Consider the following 24,191-nt stretch of genomic DNA (forward strand, 5'->3'; position numbering starts at 1 on the left):
CTCAAACGGCTGGTCCCAGCCCGCTGTCGCGGTTTGGGGTAGAATCGTCTGCCTGAATATCAACATTGGTACTACTAGTTGTACTAAAAAGAAAACCTCAAAGACGCGTAAACATGCCCCGTCCCCTGTACAGCCATTCATGCACACTGAGGGCCAAATTTGCCGTGATTTCTTCTATGTTCGAACACACGGTCGATCCCGGGGGCTCCCGGCGCCTCTAGGATATGTTGAACCGTTGACCCTGGTCTCAGACGAGTCACCACCATGGCTTTGTTGTTACCCAAGCGGCGCATAGCCCTCTTACGGGGAGCAGCAGAACACCCACCACCCATGAACGGTCTGAAGCACATGACATACTGCGATACCACTAGTGAACTGTGCGCCTCACTGCAGCGCCAACCTCTAGGCCTAAGGACATTTAGGCGTTCCTTCGAGCATACCTCTTGACTCTGGACTCTGATGCCTCGGATGACGCCATTGGCCAATGCAACTGTTCTTTGTCCCTATGTCAGCCACATACCCGCTCAGACAATAGATTACCTTTTCAGGTGTCACGCCTCATTGCCCTGACTGCCCATGAATGTGTCACTTTGATGTTCACCCTCATTTTCCCTCCCATGACTGCGTTTGTGTATGCACATTTGTATGTGTCAACTGGATGTAATGTAAGCGAAATTGTATTTCTAGGATGGATGCAGCATTGTTTGTTATTAACCGGAAATTAATAAATACCTTAAAAAGACAAAATTTACAAAAAACATGTTCAGTCCCGCCAAAATACTGCTGAGCACCGCGCTAACCCATACTCTGCGGTGCCTGGGAGCCTGCTGCCCCCTCCCCTCCCAAGCCTCCTCTAGCGTGGCCACTAGTGAGGAGGCTGATGGGCACGTGGCTGTATCCCGGCTTGTGACGATAGTGGCGTTTTACCACTACCGCCCACAACGTCCGGCTCAAACCCTGGAGCTCGTCTCCTTGGTTCTGGATGTTGAGTTGGTATTTGACTCCAGGGGACTTCGCCACCCGAAGTCCCAAAATGGTTCCATCAGGCACGTGGGTCGTTTGCCAGACATTGCCCCCCCCCCCCCCCAAGCCCATAGGACACTTCTTCCAGATTTACTCTTACAGCAGACTGCCCCAGGCCCGTTGGAGTGGTAAAGCTTGTAGTACCCCAGAGGTGAGAATACATGGCCTCTTCCAGCCCCTCCTCCATGGACTCAACGCTGTTACAGCCCTGCTTCGCAGCGCTGCCGTTCTGACTGACTCCCGGTCAGTCCTTCTTTTCTCGCTTGCTCACCGCCTGCCCAGCTGTGCCTGTTTGTAGGCCTCCCAGTCAACCTGCTGGCTGAGTGAGGGGGAGTTCGGGTGCAGTACACCCCGTTTTCTCTAATTGGCCACACCTACTGTGTGAAGGACTCTGCTGGGGGCGAGAAGCATTTCCGCCCTTGAAGGTCGGTTGGTTTTGCACTTGGTGTTGGATTACTTGGTGGTTGTGTGTGCGGTTGCACATTAGGAGGTTGGGTTGGATGGGGGGGGGGTCTTCTTTATCCAAGAGCTGAAGATCGTTCATACCTTAGAGCATCCTGTGTGGCGGCGGCGAGGGAGCATTGGCCGAAGGTGTCCATGTTGGTGGTTCTGCATTGAACGCTCGGTCTGTGGATGGTTTGCAGTATGTCTGCACTAGTTCGAGTGGGTGTTGAGGTGTAAGCTGTCACCTGCGGATTATTCTACAAGAAATGTGTGCCATAGAATTTAAGTGGAGGTCTGTGGTGTGGCTTAAGGGGAGGGAGCTATTGCGTTAGGTGGTCTGTGGTGTCCCACGTGGTAAACTGGTGTCATTTGTTCTTCCAGTGCTGCCCACCTGCTCGCCAATCGATTTTCACTGTGACAACGGGAAATGCATCCGGCGGTCCTGGCTCTGCGATGGCGACAACGACTGCGGCGACGACTCGGACGAGCAGGAGTGTCGTAAGTGGCGACAGTAACTTCCAACTGTGTGGGGGGCACTAAGACCTGGGAGGGGAGCAAGTGGGCGAGGCAGCTGTGGGCTTGGAAGTGTTTCTTGACCTCAAGTCAAAGTTATTGTTTTTAGTAGTATTTTGTGGCCTGGACAAAACCGCCCATCAAAAGTACACAAAAATGACTAAAAAATGCACACAACGAAGTGTGTTGGAACGTCACCAACATGCAATACTGTGGGAGTGGACCAAGGATAATGGGTACCATGTGGTGACACTACGTGTTTGAAGAAACCATACAAGTCAGAGAGAGCCCACTGCATAGAAATATAGAAATATATGTGAGATGCTGGACTGCCCACCGCATAGAAATATAGAAATATCTGTGAGATGCTGGACTGCCCACTGCATAGAAATATAGAAATATATGTGAGATGCTGGACTGCCCTCTGCATAGAAATATAGAAATATATGTGAGATGTTGGACTGCCCAATAGAAATATATGTGAGATGCTGGAATGCCCACTGCATAGAAATATATGTGAGATGTTTAGACTGCCCACTGCATAGAGATATAGAAATATATGTGAGATGTTGGACTGCCCACTGCATAGAAATATATGTGAGATGCTGTACTGCCCACTGCATAGAAATATAGAAATATATGTGAGATGCTGGACTGCCCACTGCATAGAAATATATGTGAGATGCTTTACTGCCCACTGCATAGAAATATAGAAATATATGTGAGATGCTGGACTGCCCACTGCATAGAAATATATGTGAGATGCTGTACTGCCCACTGCATAGAAATATATGTGAGATGCTGTACTGCCCACTGCATAGAAATATAGAAATATATGTGAGATGCTGGACTGCCCACGGCATAGAAATATAGAAATATATGTGAGATGCTGTACTGCCCACTGCATAGAAATATATGTGAGATGCTGGACTGCCCACGGCATAGAAATATAGAAATATATGTGAGATGCTGGACTGCCCACGGCATAGAAATATAGAAATATATGTGAGATGCTGGACTGCCCACTGCATAGAAATATATAAATATATGTGCGATGCTGTACTGCCCACTGCATAGAAATATAGAAATATATGTGAGATGCTGGACTGCCCACTGCATAGAAATATATGTGAGATGCTGTACTGCCCACTGCATAGAAATATATGTGAGATGCTGTACTGCCCACTGCATAGAAATATAGAAATATATGTGAGATGCTGGACTGCCCACGGCATAGAAATTTAGAAATATATGTGAGATGCTGTACTGCCCACTGCATAGAAATATAGAAATATATGTGAGATGCTGGACTGCCCACGGCATAGAAATATAGAAATATATGTGAGATGCTGGACTGCCCACTGCATAGAAATATAAAAAAGATATTTGAGATGCTGGACTGCCCTCTGCATAGAAATATAGAAATATATGTGAGATGCTGGACTGCCCACTGCATAGAAATATAGAAATATATGTGAGATGCTGTACTGCCCACTGCATAGAAATACATAAATATCTGTGAGATGCTGGACTGCCCACGGCATAGAAATATAGAAATATATGTGAGATGCTGTACTGCCCACTGCATAGAAATATATAAATATCTGTGAGATGCTGTACTGCCCACTGCATAGAAATATATGTGAGATGCTGGACTGCCCACTGCATAGAAATATAGAAATATATGTGAGATGCTGTACTGCCCACTGCATAGAAATATATGTGAGATGCTGTACTACCCACTGCATAGAAATATAGAAATATATGTGAGATGCTGGACTGACCACGGCATAGAAATATAGAAATATATGTGAGATGCTGGACTGCCCACGGCATAGAAATATAGAAATATATGTGAGATGCTGTACTGCCCACTGCATAGAAATATAGAAATATATGTGAGATGCTGTACTGCCCACTGCATAGAAATATAGAAATATATGTGAGATGCTGGACTGCCCACGGCATAGAAATATAGAAATATATGTGAGATGCTGTACTGCCCACTGCATAGAAATATAGAAATATATGTGAGATGCTGGACTGCCCACGGCATAGAAATATAGAAATATATGTGAGATGCTGGACTGCCCACAGCATAGAAATATAGAAATATATGTGAGATGCTGGACTACCCACTGCATAGAAATATAAAAAATATATTTGAGATGCTGGACTGCCCTCTGCATAGAAATATATAAATATATGTGAGATGCTGGACTGCCTACTGCATAGAAATATAGAAATATATGTGAGATGCTGTACTGCCCACTGCATAGAAATACATAAATATCTGTGGGATGCTGGACTGCCCACGGCATAGAAATATAGAAATATATGTGAGATGCTGTACTGCCCACTGCATAGAAATATATAAATATCTGTGAGATGCTGTACTGCCCACTGCATATAAATATCTGTGAGATGCTGTACTGCCCACTGCATAGAAATATATGTGAGATGCTGGACTGCCCACTGCATAGAAATATAGAAATATATGTGAGATGCTGTACTGCCCACTGCATAGAAATATATATGAGATGCTGTACTGCCCACTGCATAGAAATATAGAAATATATGTGAGATGCTGGACTGCCCACGGCATAGAAATATAGAAATATATGTGAGATGCTGTACTGCCCACTGCATAGAAATATAGAAATATATGTGAGATGCTGGACTGCCCACGGCATAGAAATATAGAAATATATGTGAGATGCTGGACTGCCCATGGCATAGAAATATAGAAATATATGTGAGATGCTGTACTGCCCACTGCATAGAAATATAGAAATATATGTGAGATGCTGTACTGCCCACTGCATAGAAATATAGAAATATATGTGAGATGCTGGACTGCCCACGGCATAGAAATATAGAAATATATGTGAGATGCTGTACTGCCCACTGCATAGAAATATAGAAATATATGTGAGATGCTGGACTGCCCACGGCATAGAAATATAGAAATATATGTGAGATGCTGGACTGCCCACGGCATAGAAATATAGAAATATATGTGAGATGCTGGACTACCCACTGCATAGAAATATAAAAAATATATTTGAGATGCTGGACTGCACTCTGCATAGAAATATATAAATATATGTGAGATGCTGGACTGCCCACTGCATAGAAATATAGAAATATATGTGAGATGCTGTACTACCCACTGCATAGAAATACATAAATATCTGTGAGATGCTGGACTGCCCACGGCATAGAAATATAGAAATATATGTGAGATGCTGTACTGCCCACTGCATAGAAATATATAAATATCTGTGAGATGCTGTACTGCCCACTGCATAGAAATATATGTGAGATGCTGGACTGCCCACTGCATAGAAATATAGAAATATATGTGAGATGCTGTACTGCCCACTGCATAGAAATAAATAAATATCTGTGAGATGCTGGACTGCCCACTGCATAGAAATATAGAAATATATGTGAGATGCTGGACTGCCCACTGCATAGAAATATAGAAATATATGTTAGCTGCTGTACTGCCCACTGCATAGAAATATAGAAATATCTGTGAGATGCTGGACTGCCCACTGCATAGAAATATATGTGAGATGCTGGACTGCCCACTGCACAGAAATATATGTGAGATGCTGTACTGCCCACTGCATAGAAATATTGAAATATATGTGAGATGCTGTACTGCCCACTGCATAGAAATATAGAAATATATGTGAGATGCTGTACTGCCCACGGCATAGAAATATAGAAATATATGTGAGATGCTGTACTGCCCACTGCATAGAAATAGAGAAATATATGTGAGATGCTGTACTGCCCACTGCATAGAAATATAGAAATATATGTGAGATGCTGGACTGCCCACTGCATAGAAATATAGAAATATATGTGAGATGCTGGACTGCCCACTGCATAGAAATATAGAAATATATGTGAGATGCTGGACTGCCCACTACATAGAAATATAGAAATATATGTGAGATGCTGGACTGCCCTCTGCATAGAAATATAGAAATATATGTGAGATGCTGGATTGCCCACTGCATAGAAATATAGAAATATATGTGAGATGCTGGACTGCCCACTGCATAGAAATATTTAAATTTATGTGAGATGCTGGACTGCCCTCTGTGGATTATAACCGTACTGTAAGTCACCAAGGAGTGTCGTAACCATATATAGGCAAGAGGCCAAAGGCAGAGTTCCTTTTTCAAGGGAATGAAACCTCGAGGTGACGTGATATATTCTTATATCATTTATAGCAGTGGCATAACAAAGGCCCACGCAGTGCAGGGGGGGGTATTAGAGGGCCTCCTCAGCGCAGGACCCTGGCATGAGAGCTCCTGAGTGAGTTTGGAGGGGCCCCCTTGCTCCAGTGTAGAGTGCAAATTCCCCTCCCTTCGCCACAGACCAAAGATCTCACAACCATACACTATCCATACATTCACTGGTGGGGCCCATAACACCAACATACACTCACCATCAATCTGTGTTTCTTGGGAGGCGATTATCTTCCAAACGCTGGTATGAAAGGATTTTTCTTTTTACCCTAATGAGCAACAAATCCACGCAACCTTCTGATACTCATTAGGCCCTGAACTTCACCTTTTAGTATTCCTCTCATCAATCGGGATGGATCAGTTTGTTGCAGGTTTAGGTTGATTTCCAATTCTCTAATTTTCCTTTTCATTAATACATTTTCAATGAATAAACAACCCAACTCATTCTGTGGTTATTCAATTCAATCTTTATCTAATTAATGCAAATTAACTCATTTATTTAATCAAGTCGCCAATCATATTTACCTATTCTGGCTAATCGTCGTCCTCTATGTCAAATCTGATAGTCTCGCAAATCTATGCCCATCAAATTTAGTCATTTCAGTTCATCAGGAGTTTGGACATTAATTCAGTCCGTCAAAGATTCAGGGAAACAGCTGTCCTGCAGCGTCACTGTCCTCCCCATCAGCATAACGTCAGGAAATCGAGAAAGGCCAGAAACGAACCCGCACCAACCTCTCTATTCTACCATAATTTATAATAAAAATCATTGACAAATTGTAACAAAAATGGGTCTTCAGCTCCTCAGATTGGTCAATCGAAAATCGTCTGACAGAGTTCACACAAAATAATGTCTCTTAGGTCATCATTCTTGCTTGTTCCGGTTTTTAAAGGCGTCTTTATTGTTCTTTCTGAAAAGTTGGCTTGCTTCCCAGGACAACCTTGGTGGGTACAGTCTGGTTAGGGTCATGACGAGGCCACTGTAGCTGGCGTGAGCGCAGGCGCACTTCACCCAAACCTCGTGCAGCGTCGACGGTCGGGTTAGATACCAGAGGCAGCCATTTTGTGGCAGGCCCAAATGGTCAACTTAAGCAAAAGAAACACAAAACATAATTAATACATAAAAATGACTAATAAAATGTTATTCCCTCGCTAATACCCATATGTGTGTGTATTTATCTAGCAGAAAGCAACACTCAAGCGGTTTATACTTACAAAATAAAGCACAAATCACAAATACATCACAAAAGCCACATATATCATACAATATTCTAATTGTCTATCATTAGTATGCGTACACAATTTAGTTTACCATTTAATAAAGTCATGCAAAGCAATCCCACGTGTATTTCAATCATTAATAAGGTTGATTAGTAAATCAAAACAAGCTTTATTCGGTTGTAAAGAAAAACCGCCATAAAAGCACAGCATATTTACTGTTAAAAAGTTTTTTAAATTTTTCAAAGACATATAACCATCCTAAAAATGTCATACAACTACAAGTTCATTTAAGCACAATACATTTTTCTCGGTCTACCCCCAGGCAAAAAAGTTTTCTTAAAATATTGGCTCTGCCAACAGAAGTTCAAGATAGAATATGTGAAAGTGCTTAGTGCAGTCACAACAAAGTGGCAGTAGGCTTAAAAACAACAGTTAAAAACATTAAAAAAGAATAAGTACCGCAATTTTAATACAAAAAGCAGGCACTAAGGGCATTTGCACAGTTCCCAAAAACTTGTGAAGAGGAAAGGACAACCCGTGGGTACTCAAGGTTCTGCCTGTGGCTAACAATTAATTTAAAAAATGTGGCTATAGATTTGTCAAAAGGTTCAGCATCTAGGTATTGAAGGGCAAGAAATGCAGGGCGGCACCTGCGGAGACCCCATATTTTCAAAGTTGGAATAAGCCACTGTTTCCTCAAATCCTGATAGAATTTTCAGAACAGCGTTATATGAATTGTGGATTGTAGGGAAGTCTCATCGCAGGGACAAACTTGAAGAGGTTTTTCCCAGGTATTGATTTTGGGAAAAGTAACCAGATGATGAAAAATGTTTAATCTAAATCTTGTATAACAAAAATCTCTCATAGCCCGAGAAATTAAAAGTTAGGTAAGGCTGAATTGTCAAGGTTGTTTGAATCAATATTGAGTGTTGTACAGTAACTTTGGAGGCTTCACCAGACAATCTCAAGGATTCTAGGTGAGCCAAGCAGACCTTTTTAAACTGTTTTCTCGGTATTACAGCAATTAGGGTGGGGGAGTAAAAGTATTGTAACATGCCAAGGTCACTAAGGAATTTCTTAATATAAGAAATCCATCCGATCTTATGTGCGTTATCTAAGGAAAGGCAGTCCTCAATGAAGCCTTGACAAAAGGTGGTTTCATTAGATGACCAAATGCGATGCCATAGGAGAAGGGGTTGAATCCTGATCAGGTCTGTGAGATAGGACAGACCTGCTTCCAGATGACAAGCATAGGTCGAGGTAGCCCGCGGGACTGCCAAACAAAAATCTCAGAAAAGTATTTTCTACCCTTTGCACCTCCGCGACCTTGGCATATCCCCAAACGCCAGCCCCATATATTACGCTACCAATACATTTTGCCCTATAGATCTCTAAAAGTTCTACCGTAGGTCGTCTACCTAATTCATTTGCAAAATCAGCCAGAGCACCTGTTCTCATAAAAGTAAGTTTCCTAGATTTGATAGCGTGTTTCCAAGAGCTTTTATAATCGAATACAATGCCCAGATACGGATATGTGGTAGTGCTCTCTAGTTTTAGATTTTCAATAAAAATGGTCTTTGTGTTCTTAATCCTTGACCCGACAGACATTACAAACGTTTTTTTGATGTTAATCATCAGGTCAAGGTTGGCCATAAAGGTGTAATATTTCACGAGAGCACGCTGTAGTTCCATGGGGGTACGTGCTAAGATTACAGCGTCGTCCGCATAGAGTAGAGCCGGAATTGGGCGATTATTTATGTTGGAGAGGTCCTGGGACCCCGTTAACATGGCTTTTTCCAGGCCATTGGTATATATATTAAATAAAAACGGGGCCAGGACACACCCCTGCCTTACCCCCCGCTCCACTCTGGACGACCTTGTTACCTCTCCCCCCATGCCGTATCTGACTCTAGCTGTGGCATCTGAGTATAGTTCGCGTAGAAAGGTTATGAGGGGCTTCTCTATTCCCATCTCCGCTAGGATTGTCCACAGCTTAGCATGGGTAACGCAATCGAATGCTGCTGAAAGATCAACATATGCCATATGTAGAGCCCCCCCTTTTGCATCCACATATTTGCTTATCAGTAAATTGAGGGCTTGCTCTGTGGTACCCAGGCCCTCACGGAACCCAAATTGAAGATCAGACAGAGCTTTATTATCAGATGCCCATTGCTGGAGGCGTTCCAAGATAACACGGCCAACTAATTTCCCCACAGAACCCAGCAGGGAAATAGGCCGGTAACAGGATGGCAATTGGCAGTCCCCTTTTTTAAATATGGGCACAAGAATTGATTTGGACCATGAATCAAGAGGGCCCAGAGCACAAGATGCTTGGAGAACCCTAGTTAAAATTGGCAGCCATTGATCCGTGGTAAATATAAAGAAATCAATTGGGACCCCGTCGGGGCCCGGCGCTTTACCATTTTTACTGGCCATTAGGGCAATCTCCACCTCCTCATATAATATGTTGATGGGCAGGGGGAAGGTTGAAGTTCTTGAACCAGACGAGGTTAAATATGTTGCGTTTGGTGAGAGGCTGAATATCCGCTCAAAATAGTCAACCCATAGCTGTTCATCAATTGCAACATCAATACTAGGATTAGCTGTTATATCTGTTAAGAATGGGGACTTCACAACCTTACAAAAGGCGGCGCTATCCTTAAGAGTGCACGATTTATGCAGTTGGTCCCAAAGGTCTTTTTTCAGGTTATTCTTCCTATGTTTTAAGACCTGTCTATAATTTTTCCTGGCGGTTGCAATTTCCTTTATGTTTCTAACCTTTTTATGAAGGGCTGCTTTGAGGTTTTGATGTGCTTTCGAACAAAAAGTATCAAACCATCCCCTAGCTTTATTTTTACCATTTTTGGTGTTAACAAATAAAATTTCCTTTATTGCTGCTAGAGTACTGCAAAATTTTCCATGATTCCCTCGTTCGAGGTGGCTGGATCGAGGCATTATCAAACAATAGCCGTCTGATCCACTTTTTCCCACCTTAATGAATAGCCATTTAGTCTATCTAATAATAAGTTATTTTAAGTTAGAGTTGTCTTGATATTAAACCTCTCACATTTCTTGGTGGTATTTAAGGTGATACTAATTGGAAAATGGTCGCTAATAGCGATATCATGGGTTTTGCAGGTGAATAACTGTTTGCCCGCTGTCGTGAAAAAAAAAAAAATCAATTGTACTTAGCTTGCCTCTACCATTAAAAGTGGGCACAACGGGAATAGGAGGATTCACCAAATCATTAACAAGAGCGAGATCTAGACCAAATAAGATTTCGTTCAGGGAGTGCCCAGCTAGAGTGTGGGAAAAATTGGTTACTGGGTCTCCATATTCGTCTACAATACCACAGGCGTTATTTGCACTCCGAGTGCATAAGTTTTGGTTAAAATCCCCACCCCATATTAAAACCAGCTCCTTGTGAGCCTTCCTAGATAATTCTTGAAGGGAGGAGTGTATCTCCTTAATTACCTTCAATAAGCTATCCGCAGGGAGATTGTTGTAAAAGTTCACAATTACAAAGGCCTTAGTGTTATTCTGATGGAGAGCAAGTATTTGGAAATTTAGATCCAATTTTATACAGACTATGGTTTTGAATTGTAGAGTGTTAGATATAAATATAGTCAGGTCACCTTTTGCTCTACCAAAGGGAGAGGGTAAAGCTGGAGAGAAATACGTTTTGTAACCCTCAACGTGCAATTCAGAGGGTGCCCATGTTTCCTGTAAGCATAGAATGCCAAAGTTGCGGACGAAATCTAGCCAGATACCATTCGCGACCTTTGCACGCAAGCCCGCCACATTCCAAAAAAGTATTTTCGAGGATGGGTCGTCCTTTCTTTTTGTGAATTTGGGAAACCTTCCCATAGGTTCCTCATAGTTGGGGGGGTTACATCACCACCTGCATTCAGGTTATCTGGGTAAACACCAGAGATAGGTGTATAAATCATGGTGTTAGGAGAAAGACCCTCCAACGGAAATCAGTCCACCTTTTCCAGTTCAGAGAGCTGATCGAAATAATTAAAGGTCGGGATGTTGTACCTAATTCTGGACCCCTCCATCAAGTCCGCATTTAGTAAACCCCTGTGATGGGCAGTTGGCAATAAGTGGGGAGTTGAGGGTAGAAAAAACTCAAGTCCCTGGTATAGATGTTACTGTCACCGCAATGAGCAGACCAATTACGTATATGTTGGACCACTCGCCTGTCCCTGAAGTTGGTGACGATACAGTCCCCTGGAAGATCCTTTCTTCTATGGCCCAACCAACTTAGCCTTCTCACAAATAATATTTCCCCTGATATTTTAGACGGGAGTGGCCTGTTCCTATTTAGCCAGTGTACGGTTTTATTTCTTAGCTCAAGATAGGTTTCTGTTTGTTCGAGGCATGTGGGCTGCTGAATTCATATCTGTGCATAGATCGCCGCCTAGTGTTGGGTCCGGATGTTTGCACGTTGTTGTCCTGGAAGAGTCTTCGAAGTATCCTGGGATAGGTGACTCCTCCCCTGGACTACAGTGCGCGTGGGCATCCTCTCCATCCTCAGATTGTTTTTTTCCACCATTGGGTTCGGATGTGCTTATCTTGACTCAAGTTAGGAAAAAAAAATTTCCAGGCCAAAAGGCCTTTAGTTCGCGTCGGTACTGTTCCCGATCGGTATCGATAGTATCTTGTTAGTTTACTAACTTCCAAAACCAACTTTTTCGCATCTTACCCGACCATCGACCCGTCATCGACGATGGAATCGAGGACACCATTCAAGCGGTGCCCTGCATGCAATGCGAAATATCCCCATGTCGACGTCCACCCGGTGTGCAACAAATGCCTTTCACCGGATCACGACGAGTCTTCATGTATGGCCTGTGCCTGATTCCGATCCAAGAAGACTCTCTGGAATCGACGAGCAGCGAGACTCGAAGCGCAGCAAGCGGCACCGGCCCCGGCCAACATCTTCAGCGCCGAGGACGAAGATGTCGAAGACGTGAAGAACCTACCCTCCAGCCCCGCTTCCGAACACGACTCCGGATTGGAAGACGTCGAAGAACGACTCTTTCACAGAGATGAAGCCGACACCGAGGTAGGAGACTACAATGAGGCCTTAGGGGCCGAAGAGAGTAGCTCCGGTGATGAGCAAGGCCTACCCGTACAGACTAAGGATATCCCAGTGCGCCAGTCTATGGCTCCGGTCGAGGGATCGCCTTCGGGCCTTACCCAAGACCTATCCCGCAGTTCTTCGGCCCCGCCCTCTGGCCCGGCCTCGGACATTCAGCGGCAGCCATTACTACCCAAAACGGCTGGTTTCCCTTCTTCGAAACCGAAACCGAAAGCTGTATTGGTTCACCAGAAACCGAAACCAAAAGTGACGCTGGTCGGATCGAGGCCCACCACACCTTCGACGCCAGCAAAACCCGTCGGCACCGACCGCACCAAACGAGACTTCGGTGCCGAGCTTGCAGCAGCCGACGTCGGCGCCGACACACGGAAAAAGAACTTCGGTGCCACCAAACCTACTCGGCTCCCGGCACCGAAACAATCGGCTCCGACCCCAAAGGTCACACTGCCTGCTGCATCTCACACCGCTTCGACAGCACCACCAAAGGCACACTCATCAACGACGTCGACGGCCATTACCGCCCCTCGACTCGATGACCCACCGGCGCCGAAGAAGTCCACGGCCGCCTCTACAGAACCGGTCGGCGTAAAGGAATCGATGGCGCTCCAGGTGCGGCCCGTTGCTGCGCAACGCACCAAACACAAAGCAGTCCTCCAGGACACGTCAGGCTCCGAGCCGATAAAAGCTCCGACAGCCTCTTCGGCACCGGCCAACATCACTTTTGGCCTGCCGCCATCCATGGCCCCAAAACTGTTCCAAATCAGAACACGGGTCACCCACACCACGATCACGCCTGCCCAACGCTCTCCTGCAGAGACGTCTCCATCACATATCATCGACGCCGACACCGGCAGGATGATGCTCCACAAGAGGAGAATAACTTCCGAGCCAGCTCTGGACTCCTACCGGATCCCGCTTAAGAAAAAGCTGCCAGTGGCTTCGGAACCAGTTCTTTACGAACCTATCCATTCCTCTTACCAGGATCCACAGTCCTTCTCTCCCACACACTCCGAAACAGACGTTTTGGAGGACTACATGGGTGACCACGTCCCCTACCCCGGAGAGATGGACCCTGAAGGCCAACAGGACCCTGACCAAGCTTGGGATGACCCTTTAGATTCGGGTGCACCTATGGATACACAGGACCCGCAACTCTATGGAGCAAAAACATCTCCCACAGAGGACACTGCCGCATTCAACGCCCTCATTGAACGTGCTGCGGCCAATCATGGTGTGCAACTCCACTCTGACATCGTCGAGGACGACTTTCTCATGGATACTTTCGCATCCTCAGAAAGGAATATAAAAACTCTACCCATGTTGAAGGGTGTCCTCAAACCAGCAAAGGACATCTTCAAGGAACCCACCAGGGCAAGAGTAATAAACCCCAAGAAATACAGGTCGGCGACTGGGGACCCTACCTACATTAGAGGCCAGTTACCTCTGGATTCCATTGTAGTTGCGAATGCTCGCAAACGGGCACACTCGCAAACAACAGGTTATGCTCCTCCCCCGGACAAAGAGTCCAAGGTGCTAGAGACATCCGGCAAACGGGTTGCGGCCCAGGCAGCTAACATATGGCGCATTGCCAATACTCAGGCGCTCCTCGCTCACTACGATCTAGCACACTACGACACATTAGAACAATTACTCCAACATCTCCCTGACCAATTCAAAGAAGGTGCAGAGATCCTCATCAGGGAGGGACAACTCCTCACAAACGCATCCATTAAGTGTGCACTGGATGCCGCGGATACAGCTGCCAGAGCCATAAACACTAGCGTCATGTTGCGATGACACGCCTGGTTGCGAATCTCCGGATTCAAACCTGAGGTACAAAATAACATCCTCAACCAGCCTGTCAACCCCGACTACTTATTCGGGCCGGAGGTTGGCACCACCCTAGAGAAAATAAAAAAGGACACAGACACTGCAAAGTCCATGGGGGCTCTCCAAACACAGTCCTTTCGGAGCGGCTCCTTTCGTCGCCCCGGAAATAGAGGAACAGGTAGAGGACAGGGGTCACAGCAAACCTACAACAAGGGAAACACACAAAGCTCCTACGATAAAAACACCCGGGGTGGTTATCGTGGCTCAAGCACAAAGGGCAGAGGACGTGGATACGGCAACACCAGGTCCTCCCCCAAGAACAAACAGTGACGCCCTCTCCCTTCCTCCCGACCACATAACACCTGTCGGGGGAAGGCTACAAAGGTTCCTGTCCACGTGGAACTCCATCACCACGGACAGGTGGGTCAAAGATATTGTCAAATACGGTTACTGCCTAGAATTAACCTCAACTCCACCCACAATACCTCCAAAACACCGTCCTATGTCCTCAGAGCACTTAACGCTCTTACAGCAGGAGGTGCTAAGCATGCTTCTAAAAGGCGCAATAGAGGTCGTACCCGTCCACGAGCAAGGTACGGGGGTGTACTCCCTGTACTTTTTAATACCAAAAAAGGACGGGTCACTCAGACCTATACTAGACCTGAGACCCCTGAACCGCTACATTCTCTCCGAGCATTTTCACGTGCTCACTTTACAGCAAGTCCTCCCGCTGCTCAAGCAGGGAGACTTCCTGGCCAAACTGGACCTCAAAGATGCGTATTTCCACATACCCATTCACCCCTCACACAAAAAATACCTCAGGTTCACTGTTCAGGGGCAGCACTACCAATTCAAAGTCCTTCCCTTCGGCGTGACAACAGCACCCAGAGTTTTCACAAAGTGCCTAGCTACGGTGGCAGCACATTTACGGAGGCAGCATATACACGTCTACCCCTACCTAGACGACTGGCTCGTTCAAGCGAAGTCAGCACAGCAATGTGCAAGCCACATGTCCCGCACCATTCACCTTCTTCACAGTCTGGGATTCTCACTAAATTACCCAAAATCCCATCTCCAGCCCGCACACATACAACAGTACCTAGGTGCGACTATAGACACTCTGGCGGCCACAGCTCAGCCAAATTTAGTGAGAATCAACAGCATGCAAATGCTGATTTCCAAGTTCAAACCACAACACTCCCTTCCCGCGCGAGTGTTCATGCAGTTGATAGGCATGATGGCCTCCTGCATTTTCATAGTCCCACACGCGATGGATTAAAACCATGATCTCTTGACTTGGTAAGAGTATTCTGCATCATTCAGAAACTCTGTCCATCACCACCCCCCTTTTTCCCAAATAGCTACTGTGGCGGCACATCTACGGAGGCAGCACATACACGTCTACCCTTACCTGGACGACTGGCTTGTTCAAGCAAAGTCAGCCCAGCAATGTGCCAGCCACATGTCCCGCACCATTCACCTCCTTCACAGTCTGGGGGTTCTCACTAAATTACCCAAAATCCCATCTCCAGCCCGCACACATACAACAGTACCTAGGTGCGACTATAGACACTCTGGCGGCCACAGCTCAGCCAAATTTAGTGAGAATCAACAGCATGCAAATGCTGATTTCCAAGTTCAAACCACAACACTCCCTTCCCGCGCGAGTGTTCATGCAGTTGATAGGCATGATGGCCTCCTGCATTTTCATAGTCCCACACGCGAGACTACATATGCGCCCGCTTCAGGAGTGCTTAGCACGTCAGTGGAATCAGGCTCAAGGACAGTTGAAAGACCTAGTTTTGGTGAGCGGTCGGGCATACAACTCTCTGCATTGGTGGAATCCACAAAACCTTTGCAAGGGCCGACCGTTCCAAGAGCCTGTTCCACAAATAATACTGACAGCGGACGCATCTCTCCAGGGATGGGGAGCTCATGTACTCAACTACACAGTGCAGGGACTATGGACAACACAACAAAAGAAGATGCACATCAACCTTCTAGAATTGTTGGCGATCTTCCTAGCAATGAAAGCATTCAAAGTACACTTGTGCAACAAAGTCGTGTTGATCCGGACGGACAACATGACCGCCATGTACTACATACAGAAGCAGGGAGGAACACACTCTCCACAGTTGTCTCATCTGGCTCAGAGCATGTGGAAGTGGGCCATTCAGAGGAACATGTTCCTCATGGCAGAACACCTCCCCGGCAAGGACAACCAGATGGCGGATCTGCTCAGCAGACACAGCCACCAGATGCACGAGTGGGAGTTACACCCGTCAGTACTCCAACCGTACTTCCAGCAGTGGGGTCATCCAGAGATAGACCTCTTCACCACAAGCGAAAACGCAAAATGCCAAAGCTTTGCCGCCAGGTTCCCACATCCGCAGTCGCAGGGCAATGCGATATGGATTAACTGGTCCGGCAGATTTGCGTACGCTTTTCCCCCAGCACCATTGATACCGCTGGTGGCACGCAAACTCAGACAACACTCACTGACACTCGTCCTGGTTGCTCCAACGTGGGCACGCCAGCCATGGTACACCACCTTTCTCGAACTTTCCGTGGTGCCGCATCAAAGGCTGCGGATCAAACCCGCGCATTTGACGCAGAACCATGGAGAGATTCAGCACCCAGATCCGCAACAGCTGAACCTGGCAATCTGGCTCCTGAAGTCCTAGAGTTTGGCTACCTAAACCTGCCACCTGACTGTATGGACATCATTAAGGAAGCTAGAAGGCCCACTACAAGAGCTTGCTATGCAGCCAAATGGAAAAGGTTCGTCATTTATTGCAATAATAATGACATTAACCCGCTAGACGCATCCATCCAAAACATAATTTGTTACCTCTTACACCTATACCGATGCAATCTGGCGTACACCTCGATACGTGTCCATTTGACCGCAATATCAGCCTATCTCCAGACTAGGCAGCACCTCTCTCTATTCACAGTGCCTGCCATCAAAGCATTCTTGGAAGGACTCAAATGAGTCATTCCACCAAGCCACCCACCGGCTCCAATGTGGAACCTCAACTTGGTCCTCACACGCCTGATGGGTCCACCCTTTGAACCTCTACACTCATGCGAGATTCAATTCCTTACCTGGAAAGTAGCTTTCCTAGTAGCGATCACTTCTTTAAGAAGAGTTAGTGAACTCCAGGCACTAACCGTTCAAGAGCCATTTATACAGGTTCACGCCAACAGGGTCGTACTACGTACCAACCCCAAATTCATGCCCAAGGTGATATCGCAGTTCCACATGAATCAAACTATTGAACTGCCTGTTTTCTTTCAAAACCCACAGACTGTCGCAGAAAGAGCACTCCATACACTAGATGTAAAGAGGGCCCTCATGTACTATATCGACAGGACTAAAGTCTTTAGGAAAACAAAACAACTTTTCGTTGCCTTTGCCCCACACCACAAAGGTAACGCTATCTCCAAAGCAGGTATAGCCAGATGGATCGTTAAATGTATTCAAATTTGCTATCAAAAGGCTAAACGCACATTAACGATTCCCCCACGAGCCCACTCAACACATAAGTTAGGGGCCTCCATGGCTTTCCTAGGAAACATTCCTTTGCATGATATATGTAGAGCAGCCACCTGGTCCACTACACATACATTTACCAAACACTATTGTGTAGATGTGCAATCAAAACAGCAGGCAGCTGTAGGACAGGCTGTTCTCAAAACTCTTTTTCAGACCGCTGCAGCTGGCACTGGTAGCCGCCGCTAATGGAGGGCACTGCTATGTATTCTATGCACAGATATGAATTCAGCAGCCCACATGCCTCGAACTGAATATGCTACTTACCAGTATGCATCTGTTCTTGGCATGTAGGGCTGCTGACATTCATATCGCCCTCCCACCTCCCCGGCGCCTGTAGCAGCTGCAGCTCTCAGAATTACTGTAAGCATGGTCATCACTTTCTGTATCTACTCCATCACTGCCACAATGGCGAAAAACAATCTGAGGATGGAGAGGATGCCCATGCGCACTGTAGTCCAGGGGAGGAGTCACCTATCCCAGGATACTTCGAAGACTCTTCCAGGACAACAATGTGCAAACATCCGGACCCAACACTAGGCAGCTATCTATGCACAGATATGAATGTCAGCAGCCCACATGCCAAGAACAGATGCATACTGGTAAGTAGCATATTCATTCCTTGGGATAGCTCCGGGACACCAGCTAAAACTATAGTATATGGTAAAGATTGCGGGGGTAGATCAATGTGTGGAAATGACCTCTTGAGATTGGTATTCAAAGAAAGATCCCTAGAAACACCAGGGGTATTAGTCGTCAATTCTACGGATTCAATATCCTTACGTGGGGCGCCTGCCCCTCTTTCCGTGTCCTTAAGTTAAGACACCCTTGAGGCCACCTGGGAACGCCTAATCGTAGAATCGATGTTCTTCATTATTTGAGGCGAAAAGGGCTTATTAGCAGGTAGTAATTGGGTGTTATTTCCAGTACCACTTTTTTGGGGTCTAGTACTTGGTTGTAAGTCTGTAATCTACGTGTATGCACTGACCAACGGTTGCCCTGGGAAGATGGGGTAATTTTCAATACTTTCTCCAGATTATCTATTTTTTCACTAATACGTTTAACCCTTTCCAAAAGTGGTGACATTAGGGATTTCATAAGGTGCTCGATTTTATCAAAGAGTCCCTCACTGTGTGAAAGAGAGGTAGATGGAGAAGCTGCTATTTCAGATGTTGAAACATGTGAGCCTCTGTCATTGGACGGGATAGATATAGTTTCGAATGTATTACTGCTAACGATTTTCCCTTTTGTTACATTAGATTTAACAGCAAGTTTCTTGAGTTTATTGCCACCTATGCTCCCTTTAAGATTTTTTGCAGTTTGCCCCTCCCTGTTAGTGTGTTTTGACTTGCATCTGGCCTTCTGACCTCTGGTTATTACCCTCGGGGTGGGACTGTCTACCCTTTGCGACGAAACTGAGGGCAAGATAGAGGTTGTAGGTAGGTCAAAGGACCTATTAGCTGTAAAGATCTCTACCTGAGCAAGCGGAACAGGGAAGGACTCGCTAAGGAAGGTGGTGGGAGTCAATGAATGTCTTGATGGAAATGGAAGAAGTTCAGGGGAAACGTTGGCCAAGTTAGAAGCAGTATCCTGGGTTTTGGAAGTATGATGAGCCTCTGTGAGGGCAACAAAGGATGGTGCCAATATCGAATCCTGAGAGTTAATAGTGAGGGTCGATATATTGGTCAAGGGCAAAGGGGAAAGGGAACCTACAGGAAAGGAGAGGCGACGTTCTGTATTTCCAATTGCATTAGCAACTACCCCAATAGTTTTCTGCAGCATACGATCTATAGCTGTCAGGCTGGGTAGTGGTTGGTTTAGAGTTTCTTTATGCTTTAGAGCATGAGCAGATGAAGCGGCGCACGTCTTCCCCATTCTTCACAACTTTGAATGACAAGAGAAAGGTACTGAATTATTACCAGGAAACGGCCTTTCTATATCTTTGCGCCGAGTGATGTTTAGGCGGAAGTCTGTTACACAGTACAGTATTATACAGCACAGGTTCAATTTCAAGACCACGAAACGCAGGAGGGGAGGCCCAGCCCGGACTCACCCGGGCACTAACGGTCACAAACGGTCCCGCCCTTGTCCCGGGCTTCTCCCGGCACGTCCCGCGCGCATCCTCGCGGGACGAGGGACCAGGCGTGCCTTAATAGCGCCTCCTGGCGCGTGCTGGTGACGTCGGCGGCGTCCTTGCCGCGGAGAGGACCCTGGGAAGTGTGATCCCGTCCACCCAGGCAGAGCAATGCCCGGGCTCCGGAGGACAAGCAAGGCGGAGCAATGCCCGGCCGGGAGACAGTCCAACAACGCGAGTCCCCGCAAAGAGAAAGTCCGGGAAAGACAGAGATCGGGCACAGCCACATAGCAAGAAGAAAGAGGCACAAAAGCAACATATATCATACAATATTCTAATTGTCTATCATTAGTATGCGTACACAATTTAGTTTACCATTTAATAAAGTCATGCAAAGCAATCCCACGTGTATTTCAATCATTAATAAGGTTGATTAGTAACTTCCACTTCAATCCATTAGTTCGATTATAATTAATTAATTATCTAATTAGTATAAACATGCTAAATGGGGAGGTTATACAAAATGTTTGCATTACCCGCTCCAGCAATCCCCCCTTTGGTGATTTTATCACCATACAGCCAAAAATTTGTTCTGTCTTCTACGGAATCTTTTAAAATGTTTTCTTGCTCTGAATCATAATTCAGTTTCACCTACGTCTTCTCTTTTTGCTGATTCATACATACTCTCCTTCCACTCTTCCAATTCTATCTCTTCAATTTCCCTTTCTTGTTTCCTATCTTTTCTTCTTAATTTTTCCTTTTTTACTCTTTTCTTGTTTTTACTATTTTTAAAACAAATACAACCTAATCTTATCACTAATATTATGCAAATTACACATGTTATTGGAAACAATATTTTGCCTACAAATGTACTACCAAGCTTTACTAAAAAATTCTTAATAGCAGCTATTTTCTTTCCAATCTTTTCCCAAACACCTTCAACCTCCAGTGGTACAATTTCATCATGCAATTCAGTAATATTCCTAATATAAATTTTCAAATCTTTGCTTTCGTCAGGAATGTAAGTACAACAATGTTGAACTTTCAGCATTCCACAGACTCCACCCACTTTTGCCAATAATATATCAAGGGCAAGTCGATTTTGCATTACTATGGCATGCATGGCAACCATTTCAGTGTCTACCAATAAGAATCCTCCAGCGGTGTTTGTTGACAAGCGATCCACTACTGTTGAAAGCCTTCTAATTTTGTTTGCATTCAGAGATATTCCCACTGCTGGTATCAATGCTCCAAAAATATCACCTACAATTTCTGTCCAAGATTCTCTCTTACTCCACGCTAAATGATTACTTAAGCTATGTACACCATCTTTTCCTCTATCCATATGAATATTTTTCTGAAAAACCAGGCCTACAAAACATGTGCCATACCAATGGTCTGGCAAGCGATAATAGGCCCTGTTCCCACAAATAAAATATAATCCAGGAAAGACTGGATCTTTTCTGCCTTTAAATCCCCATCCACCCATGATTCGGTATGTATCATGGCACTCACTATTACCTAAAAAATAATTATCATACACAGTTTGATTCCTTCGAATGCAAAATTTTCCTTTCTGAGGCCAGTCTAAAGCTATAGTTGGACTAGATTCTCCTTTCAAATGTTTTTCCCTTTCTACATCCCAGACTGTTTTCTCCACTTTCCCTTCTACTGCCTTTCTTTGCATTTTCAGTCTCCTTTCATCAACCATGTCTAAGAATGTCCTTTCCTCTTTCTTCAAACTGCACGTCAAATTGTTTCTAAAAATATATTCTAATGTTAGTTCTTTAGTTTCTAAGAAAAATTCACCTAATACCCTACCAGGTTTTACCTTGTTTAGTTTATTAAAGGAAGGAACTTGCGCAAACATGTTATCCACATCTGAAAAATAATATTCTAATTTTCCTGTCTGATAAAATAAACTAGCTATTACACTACATGTTATTCCATACGTTGCTGGAAGGTGATGATAAGTCACTCCATCTGAAACAGAGGCAGGTAACTGCATGCATACGTAGCAGTCCCTTACATCCATTGTCTTTACATATTCATACAATAATTTTGAAAACACATTATTAGAAAAATCTGTTATTGACCTGTCTTTATGCAAATAATTGTTATCTATTCAAGTTGGAACTACTTTTGGAATCTTCCCTATATTAGTTTAATTCTCACTATGTCCTTCTAATGTATCTATAGTGACCTTAAAAGAAATGACAAGAGCAAGGATGCTCCATAAAAGCATTAATAATCCTGTACAACAACAACACATTTTACACCATCTTTTCATGAATGTACATCTACCTTTGCTACTATCTATGTTAGCCATCTTTGTTAAAATGGACCGTGTCTTTTGACTTAGCCTCTTTTCACTTCACAACTAGTTTTCCTAACCTAAGGCTCTAACACCTATTTGGTTCTCCCAGTATCTATCTTTTGACTTAATTTCTTGTTTTCTTCATCAACAGCTTTCTTGATCTATTTAGTTTGGCATCTCATCATTCTTCACTTTCCTCTCTTCAACCAAATACAGAATTTCCTGAACTTCCGTTTCTTCTTCTCCAATGTCGGACAAGAGAACTCTCAGTATTTCCGATTCTTCTTCTTCTTCAACCACTTTCAGTACAGCCTCCTCTGGATTTCCTTAACTATCTGCCTCTTCTCCCTTTTCAGGCAGAGCCACGTACGTCCATTCCGGTGACTTATACTTCTGGTTAGGTTTCCTTGTTCTTTTACTTTCGTTATTCTCAGTTGTTTCGTCTTCTTTTGATTTTTCTTGACTTGTCACTTCATTCACCTGTTCAGCTCTTGGTGAATTCACTCGTGTCAGTCGATATCTCAATTTCCTTATTTTATTGGGCCAAACGTCATCCTTTGCAACTCTTTTTACTTTACTTCCTTTGTCATTCTTTTCATTCCTCCAAGCTCTCTTTCTTAGAACTCGACCTTCAGGTATTTCATTTTCACTCTCATCAGACTCTGTCTCAACTTGCTTTGTCTCTTCAATAATTTCTTCTTCCACCACTTGTTTTGTTTTCCCTACTTCTGTCCCTCCTCGGATCTCCGACACGCAATCTTCCTGCTGGCTACTTGTCCCTTCACCTAACTGGATGTTGCAGTTCCCTACACCTCCTCGGGGGTCTTCCGCAGAAATATGTCCCTCCCTCTCTGTACCTGTCCCTTGTTCACTTAAATTTGTTACTTCTGGTGGAATTTCTCTCAGTCTCTCATCTGGTACTTCCTTTTCACAAATTTCTTTTATTGTTTCTCCAGTATTCTTCCCTGTTTTCTTTCTGTCTTCTTTTCTAGAACCTTGCGTCTCTTGTTCGTTTCCAGAATCGCTGGATTAAGAAATCTGCAATCTTCTTCTCAAAGAGCTACTTCTAGGGACTAAAGTTCGACTTGGTTCTGTTTCCCCCCTTTCAGAGTTTTCTCGTGTTTTTGACTCTTCATCATCTGACTCCGTACTTGATTCTGATTCATCAAAATATTATTTTCCTGTGCTGTCCACTGGATTTGGAATTCTCAATGTGTGACTTGCATGGATCCAGGTTTTCAGTCCAGCACACTTCACATCTGTTGTCGTGGTCAGAATGACTTGTCTTGGTTTTCCCCACCTTGTAACCAAACAATTTCTTCTTCTGTGGACCTTTATCCTTACCCAGTCACCTGGGCTCAGATCATGGGCTGGCTTCTTTTCAAGTGCGGTGGCATCCGCTCCAACCTGATGAAACACAGAATGAACTGCGTCAGCCAGGCCTTTACAGTATTCCAACACCATGTCATCAGTTATAGTCATCAGCTTGTTGACTGGTATAAACACGTGTCTCATTGCTCGTCCCATGATTATTTCATGAGGACTTAATCCTGTTGTTCTGTCTGGAATTGATCTAATAGTCATGAGTACCAGAGGCAAGACATCAGGCCATATCATACCTGTGGTCAAACACATTTTCCCTATTCTATTTTTGATAGTACCATTCATCTGTTCAACCACACCAGAAGCCTCTGGTCGGTAGGCACAATGTAGTTTTTGTTGTACATTCAATGCTTCACAAATTAATCCTACAATCTCATTATGGAAATGTCCTCCTCGGTCTGATTCAATTGTCACTGGGAACCCGAATCTAGGGATGAACTCTCTCAGCAGTAGCT

General features: G+C 44.7%; 1 protein-coding gene across 7 annotated transcripts in view; it reads left to right on the forward strand.

The window, feature by feature from the left end:
• The window catches only part of LRP4 (LDL receptor related protein 4), a 507,202-nt gene that overhangs the window by 163,062 nt on the left and 319,949 nt on the right, over positions 1 to 24,191 (forward strand). For all 7 annotated transcript variants that reach the window (XM_085646645.1, XM_085646639.1, XM_085646647.1 and 4 more), the window contains exon 3: positions 1,849 to 1,965. In XM_085646645.1, coding sequence (XP_085502771.1) covers positions 1,849 to 1,965 — 117 coding nt within the window. The remainder of the gene's footprint in view (positions 1 to 1,848; positions 1,966 to 24,191) is intronic.

This window comes from Triturus cristatus, chromosome 3_1, assembly GCF_964204655.1.
Source record: "Triturus cristatus chromosome 3_1, aTriCri1.1, whole genome shotgun sequence".
NCBI lineage: Eukaryota > Metazoa > Chordata > Amphibia > Caudata > Salamandridae > Triturus > Triturus cristatus.